The sequence below is a fragment of the Stegodyphus dumicola genome, chromosome 3 (genome assembly GCF_044657685.1).
Source record: "Stegodyphus dumicola isolate Sdum_Otavi_A_Nest chromosome 3, ASM4465768v1".
Taxonomy (NCBI): Eukaryota; Metazoa; Arthropoda; class Arachnida; order Araneae; family Eresidae; genus Stegodyphus; species Stegodyphus dumicola.
The window spans coordinates 206,843,339-206,867,254 of NC_140770.1; the positions used below are offsets into that span (position 1 = coordinate 206,843,339).

General features: G+C 32.7%; 1 protein-coding gene across 1 annotated transcript in view; it reads right to left on the reverse strand.

Moving 5' to 3' along the window:
• LOC118205970 (endoplasmic reticulum-Golgi intermediate compartment protein 1-like) overlaps window positions 1-23,676 on the reverse strand; it is a 235,290-nt gene extending 211,614 nt beyond the window's left edge. Inside the window, exon 1 of the mRNA XM_085813805.1 lies at window positions 23,517-23,676. Within this exon, the coding sequence (XP_085669931.1) occupies window positions 23,517-23,536 (20 nt within the window). The 5' untranslated portion in view covers window positions 23,537-23,676. The remainder of the gene's footprint in view (window positions 1-23,516) is intronic.
• Between the last annotated feature and the right edge of the window lie 240 nt (window positions 23,677-23,916).

Here is a 23,916-nt window from a genome sequence, read left to right on the forward strand (position 1 = left end):
AACAATTTATTTTATGTTACAAATCTTTACTATCACTTCTCCCTTTTCATTTTCCTAATAGAATGCAAATTTTAGCTCATGAGTATTTAACCCTTAAACACAGAGGTGAGGACTGTATGACCGTGCCAATATTTTAGAACTGCCAAACTGCTTATAAGCTATATAATTATTCTTCTCCTTTTCAGTACTTTCAAGTTGACATAAAATATAAATCTTTCTAAATTTTCATTAAACTCTCTCCATCAGTTTTTTTAAATAATTTTTTTAATTGGGCCTCGGTCATACAGACCTCACCTCTGCATTTACGTTACTTTTTCCTCGCATGACGGAGATATGGCTTTATTTCTACTTGAGTATTGAACTTGTGCAAGAACTTAACTCTAGAGGTTTGACATATGTTGGTACTATGAAAAAAAAATAATAACAGAGATACCAGGTGAACTTTTTCCAAACCAAATGAAAAGTGAAGGATCTTCCCTTTATGCATTCACAGATAGAATGACTCTCGTTTCATATGTGCCTCAAAAATTAAAAGGTGTTATTCTCATTTCTTCAATGCATCATTCAAAATCAGAAGACCTTGAAACTGGAAAACGAGAAATAATAACATTTTACAATTTAACTAAAGGAGTTGTAAATGCATTGGATGAAAAATGTTCTAAAATACCACAAGCTGAAGGACAGGGCAATGGGCAATGGCCATATTCTTTAGGTTACTTGATGTAAGTGGAATTAACCCTTTAGCTGCGTATCCCGCGATTTCCATGGGCAACATAGAAGTAGCAAAATTTACGCAACCCGCGATTTCTGCAGGGATGAATTTTTCCCGTCTATTTAACGCGTTCCCTGCCAGACTGTTTTTTGAAGACTTCCCCTTCAGGCCGCATGGAGCATATGCACCCCACGCTTTACATTTGTATTATTTTGTTTCTGGATATCAAAAAAAATTGCCCATCACGCTGCACGGGGAGATACGGCCCACGATTAAATGAGGGCATCAGCAGTAGTATTAAGATGTCCATAATTGACTGCATAATAAATTTTTAAAAAATTCTTCATTTTACAATGATAATACCAAATGGCTTGAACGGAAAGTTTAGCGTGGGGCGCATACGCCCCATGTGGCAGGGAACGTGTTAACTGTGCAACACGCTCTTTCCAGTTCAAGTTTTCCTTTCAGCTTTTCTGTGATGTTTAATTGTTTATTTAGATGTGGGCTAACAGATGTCACAAATTGTCCACATTTCTGCTAAATATACAAGAATACATAATGTAGCATTTTGTGCGTGCTTTTCAGAGCTCAAAGATATCTGGCAGGAAGCATTTCACGAGCGATATAACCTATATTCCTGACGATATTTCCGACACTGATAGTAGTTCTGACTCTGATTTCAAGTATATTAAAGATAGTTATAGCGAAACTGATGAGAATTTCTTGGATTCCTCTGCAGATAGAGATGAATCTGAAAATTGAGTTTCTATTGAAAACGTTTAACAGTGATGCAAAACTGATATGCAAAATATTACATTATGCAAATATTTTCATTAATATATATGTTTTACCTTTGTATTTTATAAAATAAATCATAATTTAACCAATATTAATTTTCAAAATTTTCCTTTTATATCATTATTCTTCAATTTCAGTATTCTGACATCCTTTTTCTATGATCGAATTCCATATTGAAAAAAAACTCTTTAAAAAAATTTTTGTATATTTTAACTCTTAAAATATATGTAGATTTGAAATATGTAATAAAAAGAATACACAATTTTTGAACCTATTTTGGTAAAACATGTACGCAGTAAGAGGGTTAATGCACATGTAATACATCAATCATTAAGAGATAGTGCTAAATTGGAAAAAAAACTTATTTTTTGATGGAGTTACCATGAGAATTAATGAAACCACACATGGAACGGAGGCTTCAAAAGCCAAATGTGAACCAAGAAATAAAAATGTGCATTCACAGAGTGTTAGGAGTTGCCAGGGAATCTATTCTAGCCCAGATGTAACTGATACTCTTAAAAACATGCATTCTTTGTCCCCTTAGACTGAGAAGAAAAACTGCCTATCTGTTTCAGTTGCAAGAATCCAATATGTAATGGATGTGCCAAGAGAATTTGCAAAAATTGTGTTGAAAATGCTTAAAATAATGTGCTGCAGTTTTTTAATATTCTTTATTTATTATACTTTTTTTTTAATCATTTTATGTAATCCAGATTCTGTAGATGGAAAATTTATTAAATGGTTTAGTTTCTATGCATTTGCAAGTAAGTAGTGTCTATTTTATTTATTTGATTAAGTGTTCTATACTTTTTCGTCTGTGATTTAAAAATTAATTTTAATGTATTAATTTTAGAGTTTTAAAAACAATTAATTACTTTAATATAACAAGAAAAGTGTATTAATGCTTATATAATAACAATATAGCACATTATTTTAAATTTTTATATTTTTAAAATGCACAAAATAAAGTGTGGTCTGTGTTTACGTAACAGAAAATGAACGTCTGTACTTAAGGGTTATGAGAGGATTTGAGATTTCTTTAGTCAGAGTGTTCTGCCTGCTGAAGGCCACGTTACTAATTAATATCCTACAATAGCATTCCTGTCTAAGGCACTGCTTTATTCTTGAAATGGTGCTTTTCATGCTGTTATAGGTTAAAGCCAACTTGCCATTTAAATATCTTTGTGTAGCCTTTGGCTAAAATTTAGTTTTAAATCAAAATTCTACTTGAGTACATGCCATAAATGTTGGCTGCTTTGTAAGCACCAGGAGTGACTTCTGTTCAAATTATTTGAGTTCTTAATTCAAGGATCTTTTATGCCCTTGGTACTTTTCTGATTGCTTATCTAGACAAAGCAATAAGTCGGTTAGGTTTGCTTTAGAATCTTGACTGTGTTACCAAAACAAATGAGACTTTACAGTGCCCGCACTAAAATAAGGATGTCTCAAAATCCTACATTTAGTCTCGCCTCTTCAATATTGCAAGCTGCACTGACGCCAGTAATCCCATGGAGAGATTTGGATTTATTGTGGAAGCATTGGGCAGCCATGAAACCCAATAACTTTCTATGGAAAAAGTTCGGTATCTAATTTTTTAATAATAAAATTTGCATTTTGTACTATATCCAGTATCGGAAGTTTAGAAAGTCACAATAATAATTGCCACTTTAAGAAGACAGGCTTTAACTTCGTATAAATGCAGTGGCAAATTTGTGCTTGGTGATTCAGGAAATGACACTTACGAATTCGAAATATTTTAAAATGCATTCATCAAAGCGTTGCACATTGCAAAAATAAGGCCAAGTTAGAAGCAGAACTTTTCAGTAAATATCAATTTAAAATCAAAGAACTTACTGACTTCATACTGTGGAAAACAGTACCAACAACTGATGTTTGATGCTTGTAAAATCCTTAAAAAGATTTGGGGGTTTATAGGTCTTATGCTTTCCCCCTTTCAAGAAGTCCCTTGCTGTTTGCAACAATGGCTCTTTTAAGTAGTTTAATTCATTCTGAAAAAAGTTCATTTCCTTTAAAGAAGGAAAAGAAATGTAGGGATTATTGCCTAAACTCCTAAATGGTTATCCTCATGGAAGAAAAATTTAAAGGTGTAGATGATTGCAAATCAGATTATTCAGCGATATGCAGAAGAGAATGTACATTTCCATTATAGAAAATGTCATTTTCTTTCTCCATAGTATAAGACATACCTTTCTATTAGATGAATCCGAGATTTTAAGAGATGATTTTAATTTACCTTACTAAATTAAGTGCCTTTATAAAATAGTAACAAAAATTAATTCTACTATATTTTAAAATTATGTTAAAAAATTCCCCTACATTTGTTATTTTATAGATATTTTTAGTTTTTATTACAGTCAAAAGTCGTTAATTCGGACACCCATAATCCGGAATGATCTATAATCCGGACCTCAAAGCTACAAACTTTCTGCGCATGCGTCGCGTTGACGCATGCGCGTAAGACCTTTACCGCTGCTAATTTGCGTGTGCGCGTGCGCAAAATACGTTTACGAATGCGCGTTTAATGTATAACGGACGGGATAAGCTAAGCTAAAATTATCTAATTATCTATTTCAGTTAATGTTGCAGATTGCGTTGTACCTTAATCTTCGAATTGGATCCGGATTATTATTTTTTGCAGACTGTTAGAGCAATTTTATAAAAGTAAGCTTGAACTTTCGATTATGTCAAATAGAATTTCCGATATATATTTACTAATATGTAAAGGATATACAAAGCGAAAGTATCTTTCGGAGTCCATTAAACAAAAAGTGGAATTGCTGCAAAAAATGGATAAAGTTTATCTAAACTTTAACGTGTGTTTATCTAAACTTTGTTTATCTTTAACGCTGCGGCGGCGAGCATTGAATTGGAAGTTGATCTGTCAACACTATCCTTATCTTAAGGGCAGATGTTTTTATTTTATTTGGCTTATAATTGCTTACTCAATGTTGTAGTATTTCATCTCGTCTTTGATATGATTTAAATCAAATGCCTCGTCATTATAATTCGCTTCCGATAGCGAAGAAAGTGACAGACAAATTAGTCGGTATTCTCGACACAACAATTATATCACTTGAACAGCGGAACTTTGTAACTGAACAAGAAATTATGTCTGTTTATAGAATTAAAGAGAATGTATTATAACATAAAAAACGAAGCAACTTAAACAACTTATATTGAAAGAAATGTTTAATAAAGTAAACAAATAAATATTAAGCTTTTTTTTTTTTTTGTAAATTTTGATACCCTTTAAATCATAATTGTTCTTTATTTCGTAAATTACGGTTTCATATTTTTAATTTTATAATTTCTGCATGCCATTTTGCCAGATTTAAACTGATGATCTATAATCCGGAAAAATCGATAATCCGGAATCGCCGAAGTCCCGGCGAGTCCGGATTAACGACTTTTGACTGTATTATTTATTTACCAGGTTTACATCTAATTTTTTAATGCATCTGAAATATATTTTTCATAGGTTTTTTGAACGTATTTTCTTAAATTTACACTTACATGGCTTCTTAAACAAAGAAACATGATGCGGATGTTGCAGTACACAGAAATGTTATTTACTTCTTTTACTAATAGTGTTTAATTTGTTTTGCTATATATTTTATCGAAATTATTTGAATTTTTTTTAATATTTTCAGTGGAAGGAATGATTAAAAAAAATTTTTAATTAATGCCACATATATGATTAAAAATGTAAACTACATGGAAATGTTAATATTTAAATTGGAGAAAAGTTAAAATTTAAAGTCTAAATAGATGTTAAAAATTTATGTGAAAATGTAATGCTGAAGAGGAAAAACTGAAAAGAATTTGAAATATGCAGTGTCTAGTTCAAATATGACTTGTACTTTACATTCTTTGTAGATTCCATATTGCAAATTTTTTATAGCAAAAAGCTTTCAAATCAGAAGGGGAAAATTGTACAGTGTATATAGTTTTCGAAAGACTGGGAAGAATTTACAAGATAGTTAGCTATTATCTTCAGTTCCTAGTGTAACAGCTTTAAATAGTATTAAAATCTTGTAGTTTAAATAATTTAAATAGATGAACATTAAGGTATTTGTGAATGGCAATATTTGAAACCAGACTCGAGTGCCATGTGCGACTCTGGCACGAAGAATGTAATTTATTTTAAAATGATAGAATATGTTTTCTCTTCTTGTTTGTATGTTGCCATTTTTGAGTGTTAAATAAAAGTTATTGCTGTGTTCTATCATTGGAGTTGCTTCATATCGCCAAAGAAGTATTACAGTCTTAATTATTTTGGAGGCACCGACCGAGATCGAATAATCGTGCGTATTTTTATTTTATTAGTTCATCACTGAACATAATATTAGTGATACCAGATTATTACTTCCTGTTCATAAAGAATTGCTTTAGTTTCTTAGTTCATCACTGAACGCAATATTAGTGATACCAGATTATTACTTCCTGTTAATAATAAATTGTCTTATTTTATTACCGTATTTTATATTATACTTAATATTCATTTTAGTTGTCCAGATGGTAGATATATGTATTGCTCTATGTTATTATTCTTTTTTTACCAATTAATGTGGTAGAGAGAATGAACTTCATATAATTTAAATATTTCATTTTTGAGCTATTTTGAGGAAATATAAGGAACACAGTGTTCGTTAATTTTAAACATAGAAACAATGTCTTTACTTAGCTCGTAAGGAAGAATTGCAAAATCTCGCAGCTGAACTGGGAGTTCATGTGACTGCAGATTTGAAAATAGTTGATTTAAAACAGAAAATTGTTGAAAGTAGAGATTATGATGAAGTCTTCGTCAAAGGAGTCTTAGACACAATAATAGAAGAACGGAAAGAGAGGGAGGAAAGAGAAGAATGTAGGAGACAGGAAGAAGCAGAAGAGCGGAGAAGGAACGAACAGTATGAATTAGAGAGTAAGACTTGAAGCAGAGATAAAGTCTCAAAATACCGGACAGATCCGGCCGAAAACTGAGCTGCGTCACCTTATGCAGAAATTCGATGACAAGAAAGGAGATATCAGTCTATATTTGCTATTGTTTGAAAGGCAAGCAGAATGGGCTAAAATTGATAAAGAAGAATTTGTATCTCATTTACTAGGACTACTTCCTTACGAAGTAACCCAGTTAATAGCTAGAGAACCCTCCGATAAAGCTAAAGACTATGAGCACATAAAGAATTTATTATTAAGACGGTTTAAACTAAGCCCGAAAAAGTTTAGGCAGGAATTTATAAAACATCAAAAGAGTACCGAATCCACATGGGTGGATTTCAAATATGAAATAGAAAATTATTGCAAAGAATGGGTGACTGGTCTAGGAGTTAAGACTTTTGATCAGTTGCTAGATTTGATGGTGATTGACCAACTTAAACGTCGAGTTCGTCCTGAAATTCGAGATCATTTTCTTGATGAGTGGGTAGAGATGATTTCATCTAAAAAATTAGCTGAAAAACTCGATGCCTATGAAAACGTTTGCGGAAACTTTCAAAAAAGGCCTGTAGTGGATCGGCAGAAAGAAAGATACAATGCACTAACTCAAGGTAAATTGAGTTCAGATAATAAAGATAAAACTGAAAAAAAAATTGTCATCAGGATTTAATTCGCAAAGCTGGTATCATAGACCTAGAAGTCCACGTCCAGATGATAAATATGAAAAACGAAAAACGCCACAATGCTATCAGTGTGGGTCTTATCAACATTTAAGACCCCAATGTCCAAAACTTAAGAATAGTACTGAATCTCCTGCTAATCTTAACAGAATTAGTGCAAAACCAGAGGATAAATTTCTATTACCTTATACTAGTATGGGTTACGTAAATGGTCATAAAATTCCTATATTAAGGGATTCAGGTGCTAGTATTGATATAGTTTGTCACAAATACATCACGCCGGAAATGCTGACAGGTGAAAATGTGTGGGTGCAACAGCCATTAGATTTAAATCCAACCTGTTTACCATTGGCTGAGATCGAACTAAATTGCGATCTTGGGCAAGTAATAACTAAGGCTGCCATTATTAGAAATGAACTCGACAAAGGAAGGTATTTATTAGGCAATCGAACTTTTGCACTGTTGAATAAACAAAGAAAGGAACTTGATAGTCATCCTTATCAGGTTAATGCCATCTCTACTAGATCTCAAAGGAAAAGAAAAATAGCTGAAGAGAAGATCTTGGAAGAAAATAAAGCATGAAGGAAGAAAATAAAGCATCCAGAGATGTCTTTGAAGAAGTAAAATCACCAGAATTAAACGTGGAAGATGTTCACGAAAAACTGGAAAACGATAAAGAAATTAATATTGAGAATCATTTTGCAATGCAGCGTTATCATCATCTTTCGGCTTTTGATTTAATATCAAAGCCACTACTAATAGACGAAGAAAACAATTGTCGAAAGCAAATGACAAATGAATATTATCCGAAAGGCACAGATGAACTGCGGATAGGCTTTGCTGTGAATTATAGCCGAGGAAATGGTTCACCATGGAAGAGATCTAGGCGCCGTCAAGAAAAAAAAAGAAGACTAATTTGAACACTGTTCCATTTTCTTCTTATTTAAATGTGGTGTAAAAATATTTGTTTAAAATTTAAAATTTTCGGACTGAAAATTTGAAAACTTATGAGAGAAGTTATCTTTTCTCTTTAAACAATTGAGCAAGCCGAGCTTATAAACTTTCGAAATTTACAGAACTTTTCCCTTCGGAAAAAGTCTCTCCATTGGGGGAGAGGTTGTAACAGCTTTAAATAGTATTAAAATCTTGTAGTTTAAATAATTTAAATAGATGAACATTAAGGTATTTGTGAATGGCAATATTTGAAACCAGACTCGAGTGCCACGTGCGACTCTCGCACGAAGAATGTAATTTATTTTAAAATGATAGAATATGTTTTCTCTTCTTGTTTGTATGTCGCCATTTTTGAGTGTTAAATAAAAGTTATTGCTGTGTTCCATCATTGGAGTTGCTTCATATCGCCAAAGAAGTATTACACTAGTATTACGATTCTGTGTTTTATGATGCTACATAATTTTATATTTCACAAACTCTTGTAGAAAATTTCATATATAGTCTTCGGTCAGCCCTCTCTTTTTTTTCAGCATACTACTTAAAATTAAGCAAAATAATGCCAGGGAATCTCCCAAAGTTATGGAACATTTCAAAGCAACACAAGGCTGTATTTCCGATTTATGAATGAGGTTACCTTCGAATTCTAAAGCTGCAAGAATAAAAAGGGAATAATAAGGGAAACTGGATCCTTAACACAAAGACTTTTTAAAGCATTAAGACCCTAGAGCAGTGGTCGGAAAAATCCTTAGTCAACAGAGCCAGTTATCAACAGTTCAAAGATTGAAATCTCTTTTGACAAGGCAAAAATACATAAAAACTCGATCTTCACTAAAAATTTTAAAATACAAAAAAAAACCTAAAACACCATATAAAGTTAAAAACAGTTTTTTAAAAAAAAGTTTTAAAGCTAAAATTGGAGTTTCGACTCAAAGTCAAGCAATTCGGCCAACGGGCAGGAAGGCAAAACTTTCGTTGCACAAAAGTGAAAGTTAACTTTTGGTCGCACTATGCAAAAAGACTCTGAAGTTGGTGTAGTAACTAACTCAATTCACTATTCTACTAAGAGTTTCAAATGTAGACAAATGGCGGCCTCGTTAGGCTTAGCTTCACTTAAACTTTTAAATTGTTGATAATTAAAAGTGTAAAAACCTTAATCGATTAACTACAGCATAAAAACCTTAACCGCAACAAAATTCAATCATTTTTAAAGAAAAAATGCACAATTTACCAAAATATAAGAATTAAAAAAAAAAAAAATAGACTTACCAAGCCAGATAAAAGAGTAGTAATTTATATAGACAGATATATTTATGTACATTAGGTGCAGGCGATTGAACGAAAAAAAAAAAGGAGGTGCATAAAGTTAGTTACACACAAATGCATGTTATAGCAGTCCTCTATACAGTCAAAAGTTGTTAATTCGGACACCCATAATCCGGAATGATCTATAATCCAGACCTCAAAGCTAGAAACTTTCTGCGCATGCGTCGCGTTGACACATGCGCGTAAAGACCTTTACGGCTGCGAATACACGTGTGCGCGTGCGCAAAATACGTTTACGAATGCACGTTTAATGTATAACGGATGGTATAAGCTAAGCTAAAATTATCTAATTCAGTTAATGTTGCAGATTGCATTGTTCCTTAATCTTCAAATTGGATCCGGCTTATTATTTTTTCCAGACTGTTAGAGCAATTTTATAAAGGTAAGCTTGAACTTTCGATTATGTCAAATAGAATTTCCGATATATATTTGCTAATATGTAAAGGATGTACAAAGCAAAAGTATGTTTCGAAGTCCATTAAACAAAAGTGGAATTGCTGCAAAAAATGACCTAACCATTCCGAAATCTGTTTATCAATTTCACGCTGCTCTGCGGCGGGAGGGGGGGGGACATAGCAGCACGCAGTGAATTGGAAGTTGATCTGTCAGCACTATCCTTATCTTCAGGGCAGATGTTTTCATTTTATTTGGCTTATAATTCCTTACTAAATGTAGTATTTCATCTCGATGTACTCCTTCTTTTATATGATTTAAATCAAATTCCTCGTCATTATAATTCGCTTCCGATAGTGAAGAAAGTGACACAGAGGTTATTGAAAATGAAAACATTTCGATTGACAAATTAGTCGGTATTCTCGACACAGCAATTTTAGGACTTGAACAGCGGAACTTTGTAACTGAACAAGAAATTATGTCTGTTTATAGAATTAAAGAGAAAGTATTATCACATAAAACGAAGCAACTTAAACAACTTATATTGAAAGAAATGTTCAATAAAGTAAACAAATAAATATTAAGCTTTTTTTTTTTTTTTTTTTGTAAATTTTGATACTTTTTAGATCATAATCGTTCTTTATTTCATAAATTACGGTTTCATATTTTTAATTTTATAATTTCTGCATGCCATCTTACCAGATTTAAACTGATGATCTATAATCCGGAATAGCCGAAGTCCCGACGAGTCCGGATTAACGACTTTTGACTGTACAAAGTTTTAATGTTCTACGGCTACTCGTTTTTTACTTTTTTTTTTTTTTTTTTCCCCCGAAATGCATATGTACGTGTATGCACAGACATTAAGAAAAAAAAATCTCTTCTGAATACATTTTACAATCTGTTTTGGAAAAAAGAATCCTTTATTCTATTTGTACGTACAGATATCACGCAAAAAGATCATTCAAATGAATTCAACAGCGATTAAAATGGATATTTTCGTTGAAATACGACATACAAAATTTTCCACTATTAAACTACTTCCTTTACTTCATACAAAGAAGTGAAAATAAAACATTTAATATGCGATTTTCGTAGATTTCCCTCAATGCATTTTTTTTTTAATTTTTGGCTACACAATTATTATCTAATTTCATCATCCAACTCACATAAACCTGCATTTTGATTTTGTAACATGCAATTTTTAATACATGAAGGTATCCTTTTCTCTATAAAGGCATCCCTTTCAACAAAATAAGGTGAAGTTATCCCTTTAAATTTTTTATTTTATTTTATCTATGAAAATATTCTTTTAAACAAGAATAAAAAAATTAAAATCATAATTTTCTTAACTGTAACTAGATATTTTAATGCTACATGTGAACTTCACTATGAATATTAAAAAGAACTGATAAAATTACGGCCATACCATAGTAATGGTCTACTTTATTTCATATTGGGAGAAGCATTATAATTTTGTGCAGCAAAACATAGGTAAAAATTTCCCATATACTATTATTTTTAAGTTCTGAAAGTCAAAAGCAAAGTTATTTCTCAAGACTTCTCACTGAAGAAGTCTAAATCCATGATACAAAGAATGTGCATTTTTATGAAATTTTACTCTATTTGGTACATTTAAAGATCAATTTTACTTTCCAACTTGTTAGCTTTATTTTCTTTAAAAGGAAAAAATCTTTTAATTTTCAACAGATTGATCCATTTCTAGCCATTATAATAATTAAGCTATGCACAAAGTTGCACATAGTCTCTATTCAATTGCATGCAACTCAAAAGTTTTGGAAATGTTTATGTAGTTTTCAGTTGATTTAACGGACACAGCATAGACTTTATGTAGTGGTTATGACAATTAATCAGCCAACAAATCAACAAACATATTGTTGCAAACTTTGTTCATAAGTAGGTAATTTTAATAAAATTACGTAGGTTGATCCAAAAAAAGTTTACAAGGAAAAGCATTTGAAACATAATAATTGTGGAGTGAATATTTCCACCCAGGGTGGTTGAGTAAGCCAGCGGTTCTACGAGTAACTAGCGTCAGTATGCAGACACTTAAGAGCGACAGTAATGGCACGTCTAGAAAAGTGGTCTCGCATAGAGGTGCGAGCCGTAATTCGATTCTTATGGGCCAAGAATGTGACTGCATCTGAAATTCACAGAAAAATCGTTGAGGTATACGGGGACAAAGCAATGAGTAGACAACAGGTAGCGAAATGGTGTCGTTCTTATCAAGCGGGCAGGAAGCATGTGGAAAACCGCAATATGCCTCAGATTGCCTCAGTGTTGGACCTGAGTTATGGTAATGTTCAGCGTATTGTAACCGATGAGTTGTGATATTCCAAAGTTTGTGTCCGCTGGGTTCCACGTACGTTGTCCGCGGAGCATAAAGCCGTTATCACATTAGCTGTTTGTTGCCGGGACAAAACGTTTGTAGCAACAGTTCTGAGAAAAGGCCTTTGGCGAAATAGGGTTACCATCTTCACTTGGCAAACAGGCTGAAAGCCAAACAAGAATCAGTTATCGCTCAGATTGGCGAAAGTGATGTTTCCTTTCAGGTGACATTCGCTTCTTCGTGTTGTTTTGAATCGCTCACACGCTTTTCGTTTTAAACTTTATTGTTAGTAATGGAAGATAATAGAAAGGTGATTGCTATCAAGTTAATCACTTTGATCTCCACTCTGGCACTTCATGTAACAGATAAACACACTTCTGGTTATAGCAATCAATTACATCAGTAATAGCCAAATTCTGTATACACTCTAAGAATAGTTTAAAAACATGTCCTGGATAAGTCTATTTATCACACATCGCTTATGTGTATTTTCTGTAGTCTGCATTTCAATGAAAATTCGATGGCTCACTGCAAAATTTGTGACCTGGTGAAAGCATTTTCTGACTAACTTTATGGCTCATAATTACTGTTCTGTCCATTCAAATGACAAAAATCTACATGGTTGATATTTACCTCCTCACAGCCAGCAGGTACTATTCAGCAAAATGAAGATCAAATAAAGCATATGAATACATGAGCAATCAAACATGTGCAAGTTGTTTACTGTCCCATAGAACACTCGGTAATATACCTAAAACACATTAATTATACCAACTCTAGAAATTAGGTGTTCACATCATGAGTTTGTTTTATGGTTTGATTTATTGAGATTACAGCAAAGCACACTAGGGCTATCTGCCTAAGGGAAGGGATGCCTTCAGGGAGGACTTTCTAAGGGAAACTGGCTCGTCTACACGTTACACATGGGGAAAACCACGAAAGCGTCCATTCAGCCAGCCCTTTCGCGGCATTCGAACCTCGGACCGAACTACCAGTGTTCAGCGACTTTACCGCTCGGCCGCTGGTGGACTCAGTTGGTTTTATGTGATTACCGCAAAGCCTCGAGGGATAACAACAAGAGGGATCCCTTTGTAGAAGATTTTTTAAAACTGGCTCATATACCAGTTACAAATGGGGCAAGCCAACGAAACGTCATGTAGCCAGCCCGTTCGCGTCATTCTAACCTGAGACAGAACTACCAGTGTTCAACTACGCTTCGGCCACTAGTAGGCCTGTGCACTTAATTGGAAAGTGCAATTCATTATGTAAACAGACATGAAAGTGATAATCAGTTGAGCGCTGTTTTAAGTAATAAAATGTTATAAATGCACAGCTGTTACATTTCTTATTATTTATTAGTCATGTTTTTATTACGTAGATCATACGTATGATATAATTATGAATTAACCCAATAACAAAATGTGTACACTCTTTAGTACTCAAATACTCATCAATTATTTTTCAACTGATTATTACATACCCATAATAATTTGCAAAGAACTGATAACTATAGTTGCTGCCAATTACATAATCATTATCTGAATTAAAAGTAACTTCAAATAAACTTCTTGGCAATGTTCATTTTTGTATTCATACATACATATATATATATATACACATCTAATAAGTCATATATTTACATACAGATAGAGAGATGCGATGTTTTAGAAGTTGTTAATATAGATTTATTAGTATTAATGTAATGAATAAGATTTATATTAATGAATGTATATACAAATGTTTTTCATCATGCATAATAATAAATCCATAAATTTTCAATGTTTCAATGTGTAGCATTTCCAATAAAAGTATAGTTTCTAATGTATTTATAATTCAAAAAGTATTTCATTAATAACATGAAAATAATAGACAAATTTAATGAGTATTCTCATTATTACATAAGCTATGCTTTTCTTTTTTATGCATCTTTTATACTGTTTAAAATGTGTCACTGATTATGCAGTTAACAATTTAAAAGATAAGTAATTAGGAGAAAAGCCGCGCATATACAAACGGATTTTAAAAAATTATTCAACTTAAATTTAAGAAATAAAATTCTATTATATAACAGTGTTATAATACACGATCAGCACGAAATACGACAAATTTGGCGAACTTTTGGCTACGAACAATTTGTAAACAAATCCGAAATGCAAGAACGTCGTAAAATAATGTCAACTCTGAAATTTCCACGATTATATATTTAATGAATATATACACATTTAAAAAATGACTCAGGCAGTTGTATTACAACAAAACAGCAATAATTAAATCGGCCTCTATTTCCACCGTCCATCACTTCACAGTGAGAGCCATCACCATATTGAAAGTTACCCGTGATCCTTCAGAAGCTGAACTTTCGTCTGATTGGTTGAAAGTTCGAGGAACACGTCTCCAGCCGGAACATTTTGGGAAAAGTTTTAAAATGTTGCTCGTAGCCGGGACACGTTCCTCCTAGCTAGACGAAACATTTCTCGGAAGCCTGCCGCTTAAAGCCGTGCTACTAGAATCTCGTTTCTCGGAATTGTCCCGGGTAAGCGCGCGCGTCTATAGATGTGATAACAGCATAAGGCCACTCGAATGATGTGCAGCCTCACATTTCTTCAGCGATACCATTCAGATGGCCAACACTTCATTGATCGCGTCGTTACCGGTGATGAAACATGGCTTCATCACTTCACCCCCACATCCAAAAATCCAAAAGAGCCACGATGGAGTGGAAACACGCTGGATCACCGATGAGGAAGAAGTTTAAGGTCATACCCTCTGCCAGTAAAGTGATGGCAACCATTTTCTGGGATACGACTGGTGTTATCCTAATCGAGTATTTGGATTAATTTGGACCATTAAGGCCAATCGTTATTGTGCCACCTTAACGAAAATGCGTAAAGCCATCCGACCCAAACGGCCTGGATTACTGAGCAAAGGCGTCACTCTTCTGCATGACAATGCCAGGCCCCATACATATCGCCAGACTCGGGAATTGCTGCAAAGGTTCAAGTGCGAGGTCTGGAATCACCCCCTATACAGCCCCGAATTGGCTCCATGTGACTATTTCATATTTCCGGCGTTAAAGCGATACTTATCATGAACACGGTTCACCTCAGATGATGCAGTGAAAACAGCTGCCGAGAAATGGCTCAATGAGCAGGGCTCTGAGGATAAACAAGTTGGTCGAACGTTCTGACAAATGTCTAAAAAGGTTTGCCGACTATGTGGAAAAGTGAAGGCAGATGTGTCTCTTGATTCCCATTTGTATCTTGTGTCTATTGTTAATAAATATTTTTTCATTTGCCTTGTAAACTTTTTTTTGGATCACCCCTCGTATTATTATATATACAGCACAATGTCCGTAAATCAGGCATCCATTATCTGGAATAATCTATAATCCGGACTTCAAAGGCCCCAAACTTTTTTTTTGTATGCTTTACGCATGCACGTAAAGAATGGGTGTGCATACATTACGCATGCGCGCGTTGAAAGAAATGTTTAATAAAGTACACAAATAAATATTAAGCTTTTTTTTGTAAAATTTGATACCCTTTAGATCATAATTGCTCTTTATTTCATAAATTACAGTTTCATATTTTTAAATGTATAATTTCTGCATGCTATCTTACCAAATTTAAATTGATAATCTATAATCCGGAAAAACCCCTAATCTGGAACCGCCGAAGTCCCGACGAGTCTAGATTACGGACTTTGTACTGTATATATTTTGGTTAGTCTATATTTTAGGGTGCCCTTTGGATTATAGCCAAGTTGTTTCATTTATGGTAACCTGAGTAGTTGAATGTTATGGAAACTCTTATTATGACACAAATGGTTTGCATGATTGCGATGAATTGGAAAATATTTGCAAGGGCTTATTTCTGCATTGAATATCAGTTAGGAAGTATGTTGCTTAGTTTGTGCTGTACACAGTAAAATGGCTGAATGTGATGAGATTAATCTGAAGTTTCTGTATGATTTGGAATGAAAGGGAAGAAAGGCATTAATTGACTGGTGTGTATATGAATGTTTACTTAGTAGTCATTATAAGTGTCCTGTTAGTATAAAGGAAATGCCTATGGTCGAATGTAAAGATGATTTAGATAGCTTTGAATGGGTTTGTCACAAGAAAGGTTCATACATGAAATGCCACCAACAGTTCAGTACTATGGAGGATAATTTTGACTCGTATTTTTGTGACTTTATGTGGGGATGGAAGTATGCATCTTCTAGTTAATTTTAGAAAATTTTTTGGATGCTGTTAAGGAATTTTGTGTGCCACAGACTCAAGACACTATTTTTTAAATATGGCAAGTTGATATTTCCTTTTTGTAGTGAGTATGTGCTATAACATGCATTTCCTTTTGTATGTTACTTTAATATGCGACTTAAAATGCAGTTTATTAAGCTCCGATTGGCTATAAATTTCGTTCAATTTTGGTAATAAGTAACGTTGTTTTAACATTATATGACATCATCATTCCGCTGATTTTTTAAAGTGAAAATAGATCAAAATGTACATGGACAACGAGTTTGTGCAATTCTTCGACTTGTTATTTTGGTTTTGTGTAGCAGCCATCTTGAAATTGTGCCTTGCTCGGCAATCACCAAAAATTGCCAAGAGGCACCCTCAAATATATTTTTACCACTTTTTTTTTTAATTGCAAATGCCCACATATAGTTACATAGCTGTTAAGTCTGATTAATTTGCTTTCCAATTTCTACATTTTATAAGTTTTATTCCACAAAAACTTTCTTCATCAATTCTGTTACAATGAACGGTTAGAATAGATTGAAGGGTTCCCTTGAATTATCGCAAAGTTGTTGTTTCATTTATGGTAACCTGAGTAGTTGAATGCTATGGAAAACCTATTATTATGATGTAATTGATTGCGTGACTGCGGTGAATTTGAATGATGGGACGGATTTTGTATAAAATGTTACATTGTTATTTAGTGTATTACATGGTAAAATGGGTGAATGTTCTAAGATCAATTTGATGTTTCTGTACGATTTGGAATGAAAGGGAAAAAAGCTTTAATTAACTGTTGTGTAAATGGTTTACTTAGTTGACATTATAAATGTCCTCTTTGTAGAAAGCAAATACATATGGTCGAAATGTCGGAAAATACCTGCACTATGGAGGATATTTTTTACTCTAATTTATGTAAATTTATGTGATGACGCTAGTATACAGATTCTAATTCAAATAATTTTTAGGAAGTTTCTAGATGCTGTCAAGGAATTTTGTTTGACTGAAGACAGGGAAATTTGCAAATAAGGTACGTGGATATTTCCTTTAAGATACAAGGTGCTAAGATGAATTTCTTTTTTTTTTTAAAGTTATTTCATTGTTTGATTTAAAATGTAGTTTGCTAAGATTATATATTTTTTGTTGGCTGCTCCTTTGACTTTTTAAGAGAATATAGATCAATGTGTACATGGATAAAGTCAAGGGAGTGTGCAATGCCTATTTTGTGCAATTCCCTAATATTTTTTTAAAGTGAAAATAGGTGTACATGGATACCGAGTTTGTGTAATTCTTTGACTTGCTACTTTGGATATTTGTGACGGCAATTTTTGGCACAAAAATCGCTGCTTCAGAAAGCCAAAATAATTACCAAATACCAAATTAAAAATACCAAATACCAAAGAATTGCACAAACTCAGTATCCACCAATTCTCACCAAAGGCACCTGTAAATATATTTTTACCCAATAAACTACTGTGATAAAAAAAACTTTCCTTTATGCACTTCAGATTCTCAGTTTCTGACAGATGAAAAATTAATGCTCTTGAATTTAAATAACTACAGTACAAAGTCTTTAATCCAGATGTCCATAATCCGGAATGATCTATAATCCGGACCTCAAAGCTACAAACTTTCTGCGCATGCTTAAACGCATTTTACGCATGCGCATAATACGTTTACGCATGCGCGTTTAATGTATAACAGACGGTATAAGCTAGGCTAAAATTATCTATTTCAGTTAATGTTGCAGATTGCATTGTTCCTTAATCTTCTAATTGGATCCGGCTTATTATTTTTTGAAGACTGTTAGAGCAATTTTATCAAAAGTAAGTTTGAACTTTTGATTATGTCAAAAAGAGTTTCCGATTCTGGAGCTGCCAAAGGATCTACAAAGCAAAAGCATGTTTCGATGTCCATCAAAAAACAGTGGAGTTGCTGCAAAAAATGGATAAAGGCATGAAGAAAGTGACAGAGAGGTTAGTGAAAATGAAAAAATTTCGATTGACAAATTAGTCGGTATTCTCGACACAGCAATTACAGGACTTGAACAGCAGAACTTTGTATCTGAACAAGAAAATTATGTCTGTTTATAGAATTAAAGAGAAAGTATTAGCACATAAAACGAAGCAACTTAAATAACTTACATTAAAAGAAATGTTTAATAAAGTAAATAAATAAATATTAAGCTTTTTCTTTTGTAAATTTTGATACCCTTCAGATCATAATTGCTCTTTATTTCATAATTACAGTTTCATATTTTTAATTTTATAATTTCTTCATGCCATCTTACCAGATTTAAATCGATGATCTATAATCCGGAAAAAACCCTAATCTGGAATCGCCGAAGTCTTGACAAGTCCGGATTAAAGACTTTGTACTGTATATGATATTTGCAAATTAAAGCTTAAATACCTGAATAATATATTATAAATGCTTCAGAAATTTCATCAGAAACTGTTAGTTTTAAAAACCATTTATCTACGATAATTCCAGATGCTAAAGCAGTTATAAGATCATTTAAATATAACTCATGAATATGGTTTAGTTCAATCAAACACAAATTTGAAATTTCATTTCTACGCTGGAAAAAATTTCAGTAAACTTAAAATAATAAGACAATAAGGTTCTGAGCTTTTTTTTTTTTTTTTTTTTTTTAAATTTTAAAACTGCATACATTCTACATGTAGTTTACAGAAATTGCAATTTAAAATTACTAAAAGTTAAAATATTATGATCTAAAATACTGATTGAATACAAAAATGCTGACGTATAACCCTTTGCTCTTCATATACGGGTGCACATTTATAAAAATTTATCATCTTGCATGAGGTGAAAACATACTTAGGCATGGCTCTGTGTATTGATATACTTATTTTAATATACCAAGAAATTATTTAAATGATGACTTACACAAAGCAAGACTTCACCAACATTAAAAAAAGTACAGTATACTACAGTCAAAAATCGTTAATCCGGTCTCGTCGAGACATCGTCAATTCCGGATTATTGATTTTTCCTGATTATAGATCATCAGTTTAAATCTGGTAAGATAGCATGCAGAAATTATAAAATTAAAAATATGAAACCGTAATTTATGAAATAAAGAACAATTATGATCTAAAAGGTATAAAAATTTACAAAAAAAAAAAAAAAAAAAAAAAAGCTTAATATTTATTTGTTTACTTTATTGAACATTTCTTTCAATATAAGTTGTTTAAATTGCTTCGTTTTATGTGATAATACTTTCTCTTTAATTCTATAAACAGACATAATTTCTTGTTCAGTTACAAAGTTCCGCTGTTCAAGTCCTAAAATTGCTGTGTCGAGAATACCGACTAATTTGTCAATCGAAATTTTTTCATTTTCAATAACCTCTGTGTCACTTTCTTCACTATCGGAAGCGAATTATAATGACGAGGAATTTGATTTAAATCATATAAAAGAAGGAGTACATCGAGATGAAATCGAATTATAAGCCAAATAAAATGAAAACATCTGCCCTGAAGATAAGGATAGTGCTGACAGATCAACTTCCAATTCACTGCGTGCTGCGATGTCCCCCCCCCTCCCGCCGCAGAGCAGCGTGAAATTGATAAACAGATTTCGGAATGGTTAGGTCATTTTTTGCAGGAATTCCACTTTTGTTTAATGGACTTCGAAACATACTTTTGCTTTGTACATCCTTTACATATTAGCAAATATATATCGGAAATTCTATTTGACATAATCGAAATTCAAGCTTACCTTTATAAAATTGCTCTAACAGTCTGGAAAAAATAATAAGCCGGATCCAATTTGAAGATTAAGGAACAATGCAATCTGCAACATTAACTTAATTAGATAATTTTAGCTTAGCTTATACCGTCCGTTATACATTAAACACACATGCGTAAACGTATTTTGCACATGCGCACATGCATATTCGCAGCCATAAAGGTCTTACGCGTATGCGCATGCGTCAACGCAACGCACGCGCAGAAAGTTTGTAGGTTTGAGGTCTGGATTATAGAACATTCCGGATTATGGGTGTAGGAATTAATGACTTTTGACTGTATAAGCAACACTGCATATTCAACACCCACTTTCTTTAATATATATTTGGTGAATCTTTACATTATGGTAACTTGGCGATTTTTTGGTGAAAATTTAGCGACCAACCCTGCTAGTTTTGTTTTGGACGCCATTTTGTTTTCACGAAGTAAAGGAATTTTTTTTTTTTACTCAGCATTTTTTTCCAACAATCTGCTAGCCGAATTACGCTTATACTAGAACTCTTATGGAACAAAAATGTTTCATCATGACAAAGATTAGGTGCGAAATTGGGAGAAAGTGCAGAATCGCAAACTGCTTCCCGAGTTTTTAAGAACTGCACATACACGGTATCCATGTACACGTCGACCTATTTTCACCTAAAAAAACATCCTAGAATTCCACAAAAATGGCGTTGCGCACTCTTGACTTTATCTATGTACTCATTGACCTATTTTCACTTAAGAAGGTCAAAGAAAATTGATAAAAATCTCATTCTTCTTACTCTTGTAAAAAGCACCAAACAAATAAGTGGCTGATTCTGCACTTTAGCAGTGAAATTGTTTTTAAGTGCTAATTAGCTAAAATCACGATCAAAATTTTCCGGAAAATGTCACATTACATGTCTCATGATCTCTCATTTCTCCGAGACAAAATAATCTGTGATTCGAAGTGTGTACTTCTCAGATTATTGCTAAAGTCCTAGCTAGTAACCTTTATCGCCTTACCAAAATGTCGCCAAACTACCTGTTACCATATTCTAAAGATTAGCCATATATTTAAACGAAGAAAGGATTCTGAACTTAAAGTGATACTTTCCAATTACCCACACCCCCAATGAACCCCAAAAAGTTGTGATGTTATGTACCATGTTGCAAAAAATATATATATGTAGCAATTCAGATATGCATATACCATCCCCACAAATGGTTTTCAACATATCCAGATATATTTGCTAGCATGATTGCAGATTATGATCTCTCCAATGGGAATTTCAGCATTTCAGTCATCATCAGCAAAATCGGCAGTTTTCATCATCAGCAGCAAAATGTTGGACTGAACTTTCTACAAGCATAAACAGTAATGATGACTCAGTTAAAGGCCTCATATGTCTCTTTCTTCCTTATTTCAAGATTTTAGTGCCAAGATTGTAAACAATGTCTTCTTTATGTAGTTCTCGTATTTTTTTTTAGCGGGAATAACAACTGTGCAAAAAAACAAGAAGTATGCATATGGAAAAAAAAATTTTAAAAGGTTTCAGATTTTAAAATTACGTCCAAAGGGGCTCTTTTGGGTGTTATTTTTATTTATTAAATATCATGTTCTATGTACTCAAACCAGAAAATTCAGTTCAACAGCAAAAATGCAAAATAATTTTTAAATGAGCATATTTTTAGAATTTCCGATACAGAATCTCGTGCACTGGAGATAATTTTTTTTTTTTTTTTTTTTTCCTGTACAGTGTTGCCATTGCTCGCTTTGAAATTGTTGAGTTTGTTAATCAAAAATTCGTTGAAGTGTTACAAATTATGAAATCGATAATAAAACAAATTTCAAATTGAAATTAGGTTCTATGAAAGTTTAGGTTATCCAAATTTTGATGGCTCTCAGTATCAATGTTTTATCACAATGCGAGAAACATACATACATTCATACAGATTCCTCATTATTTAATTTCTTTAAATAGGTAACAATCTGAAAAGTGAAACAACTCGTGAATCGACGCAAAATGCCAAAACAAAATTAATAGTCCTTCTGAGTAAATTGCCCTTTTGGACTAATAAGTAACATTGAATGCATTATTGGAAAAGAATACAAAGATTACTCAAACAAATATTTCTCTCCAAAGTTACTAATGAGCTCACTTTTTGGTAGGATTGCAGATAATTAGAAAGTACTATTTTAGCTTTGTTCTTCAAAGCAATGACAATATATATTAATTTTATAACATCATAATTCAAATAATATACCTAAATTTTATAGCATCAAGTGGTGACAGAAAAATAAAAACCATGTTCTATTATCATGACATAGCAGAATACCAGTCACAAGGAGACATGCATGGTAAAATTCTAGGAGAGCAAACACCCTTGGCGACAAACTGAAAAAGTACACACTGCTTCGTGCGTTTCTCAAAATCGCCAACTTGAAAATACAAGTCAAAGAACTGCACAAACTCTGTATCTATGTACACTTCAACCTATTTTCACTTAAAAAAACATCACAGAATTGCACAAACTTGGCATTGCACACTCTTTTTTTCCATGTACACATTGATACGCACCAAGGAATGCTAGGATCCAATTGACATGCATATTTGTGAACCAGGTTTAGTGATGGTTGCTTTTCATCTCATTATAGCTTGTTCCAACTTATGCTCTTTAATTTATCAAAAGCCTTTTTTTTTTCCCCTTTGTTTGTTTCCCCCTCACACACACACACACACTCCATGAAGGGATGATGGTGTGACTGTGTATTATAAATATTTACTGCTTCTTCCCTTATTACTTTTTTTACATATATATTGCAGTTTCCATTACTTACACAAAATTTAAATAACAGGTTATGGGCAACCCAAATACATAATATAAATTAGCAAACAACCTAAGTTTCCCTTCTAGCATTCTTAGTAATTAAAAGTAAGCAAAATCCAATCTTCTTAGTTTAATCATATTTTAAAACAATATATCACACCTGCATATGTCATATAATGTTACAGATATCAATACTGATTAATGCATGATAAGCATACTCATATCAACTTATATACGAAAATCTACATAACTAAAGTGATATATTTAATATTATTCTTGTAGCTGAAAAAATTTGTTCTTCAAAGTAAACATTCCAAATGAACCTAACCGGTAATATTTATTTTTGCATTCCTGCTTATTTTTATAAATATGTTAACCTTTGTTATGGTTAAAATGCACAAATCTTTTTAATTAAAATCTGTATTTTGTTTTTGTCCTCCACATTGCACACTATAAACAAACCATTAACCCTACTATCTAAACAGCCGGCAACTTTCAAGAATTAAATGACTATTCATTCCAATGTTGATTACACATTTCTTACCTTCTAACATCAAAAGGCATATCTGCGTTATGAAATGTATGTAATAAAATTACAAAAGCACATATAAAATGAGTATTAACTTTAAAAAAACTATAAATATTGACAGTTGCAAATTTTTCGTCTGCTGAGAACAAAATATTAGGTCCGAGCACCACGTTGCTCCACACGTGCTCCGTGCTGATTGGTTCAAAATACGAAACTTATTTTGCATTCTTCTACAGAAAAAAAAATTGTAAATAAAAATGCGTAAATTTTAATCTGTCTTGAATTTTATAAGTATATTTTTTAATTTATAAAACATCATTTTTTTTGCCACGTCTGAACCAATCAGATTATATGTTTACACCTACAAAACCTCGCCATTGATTGTAAGAAATTCTGTATTCCTCCGCGCAAAGAA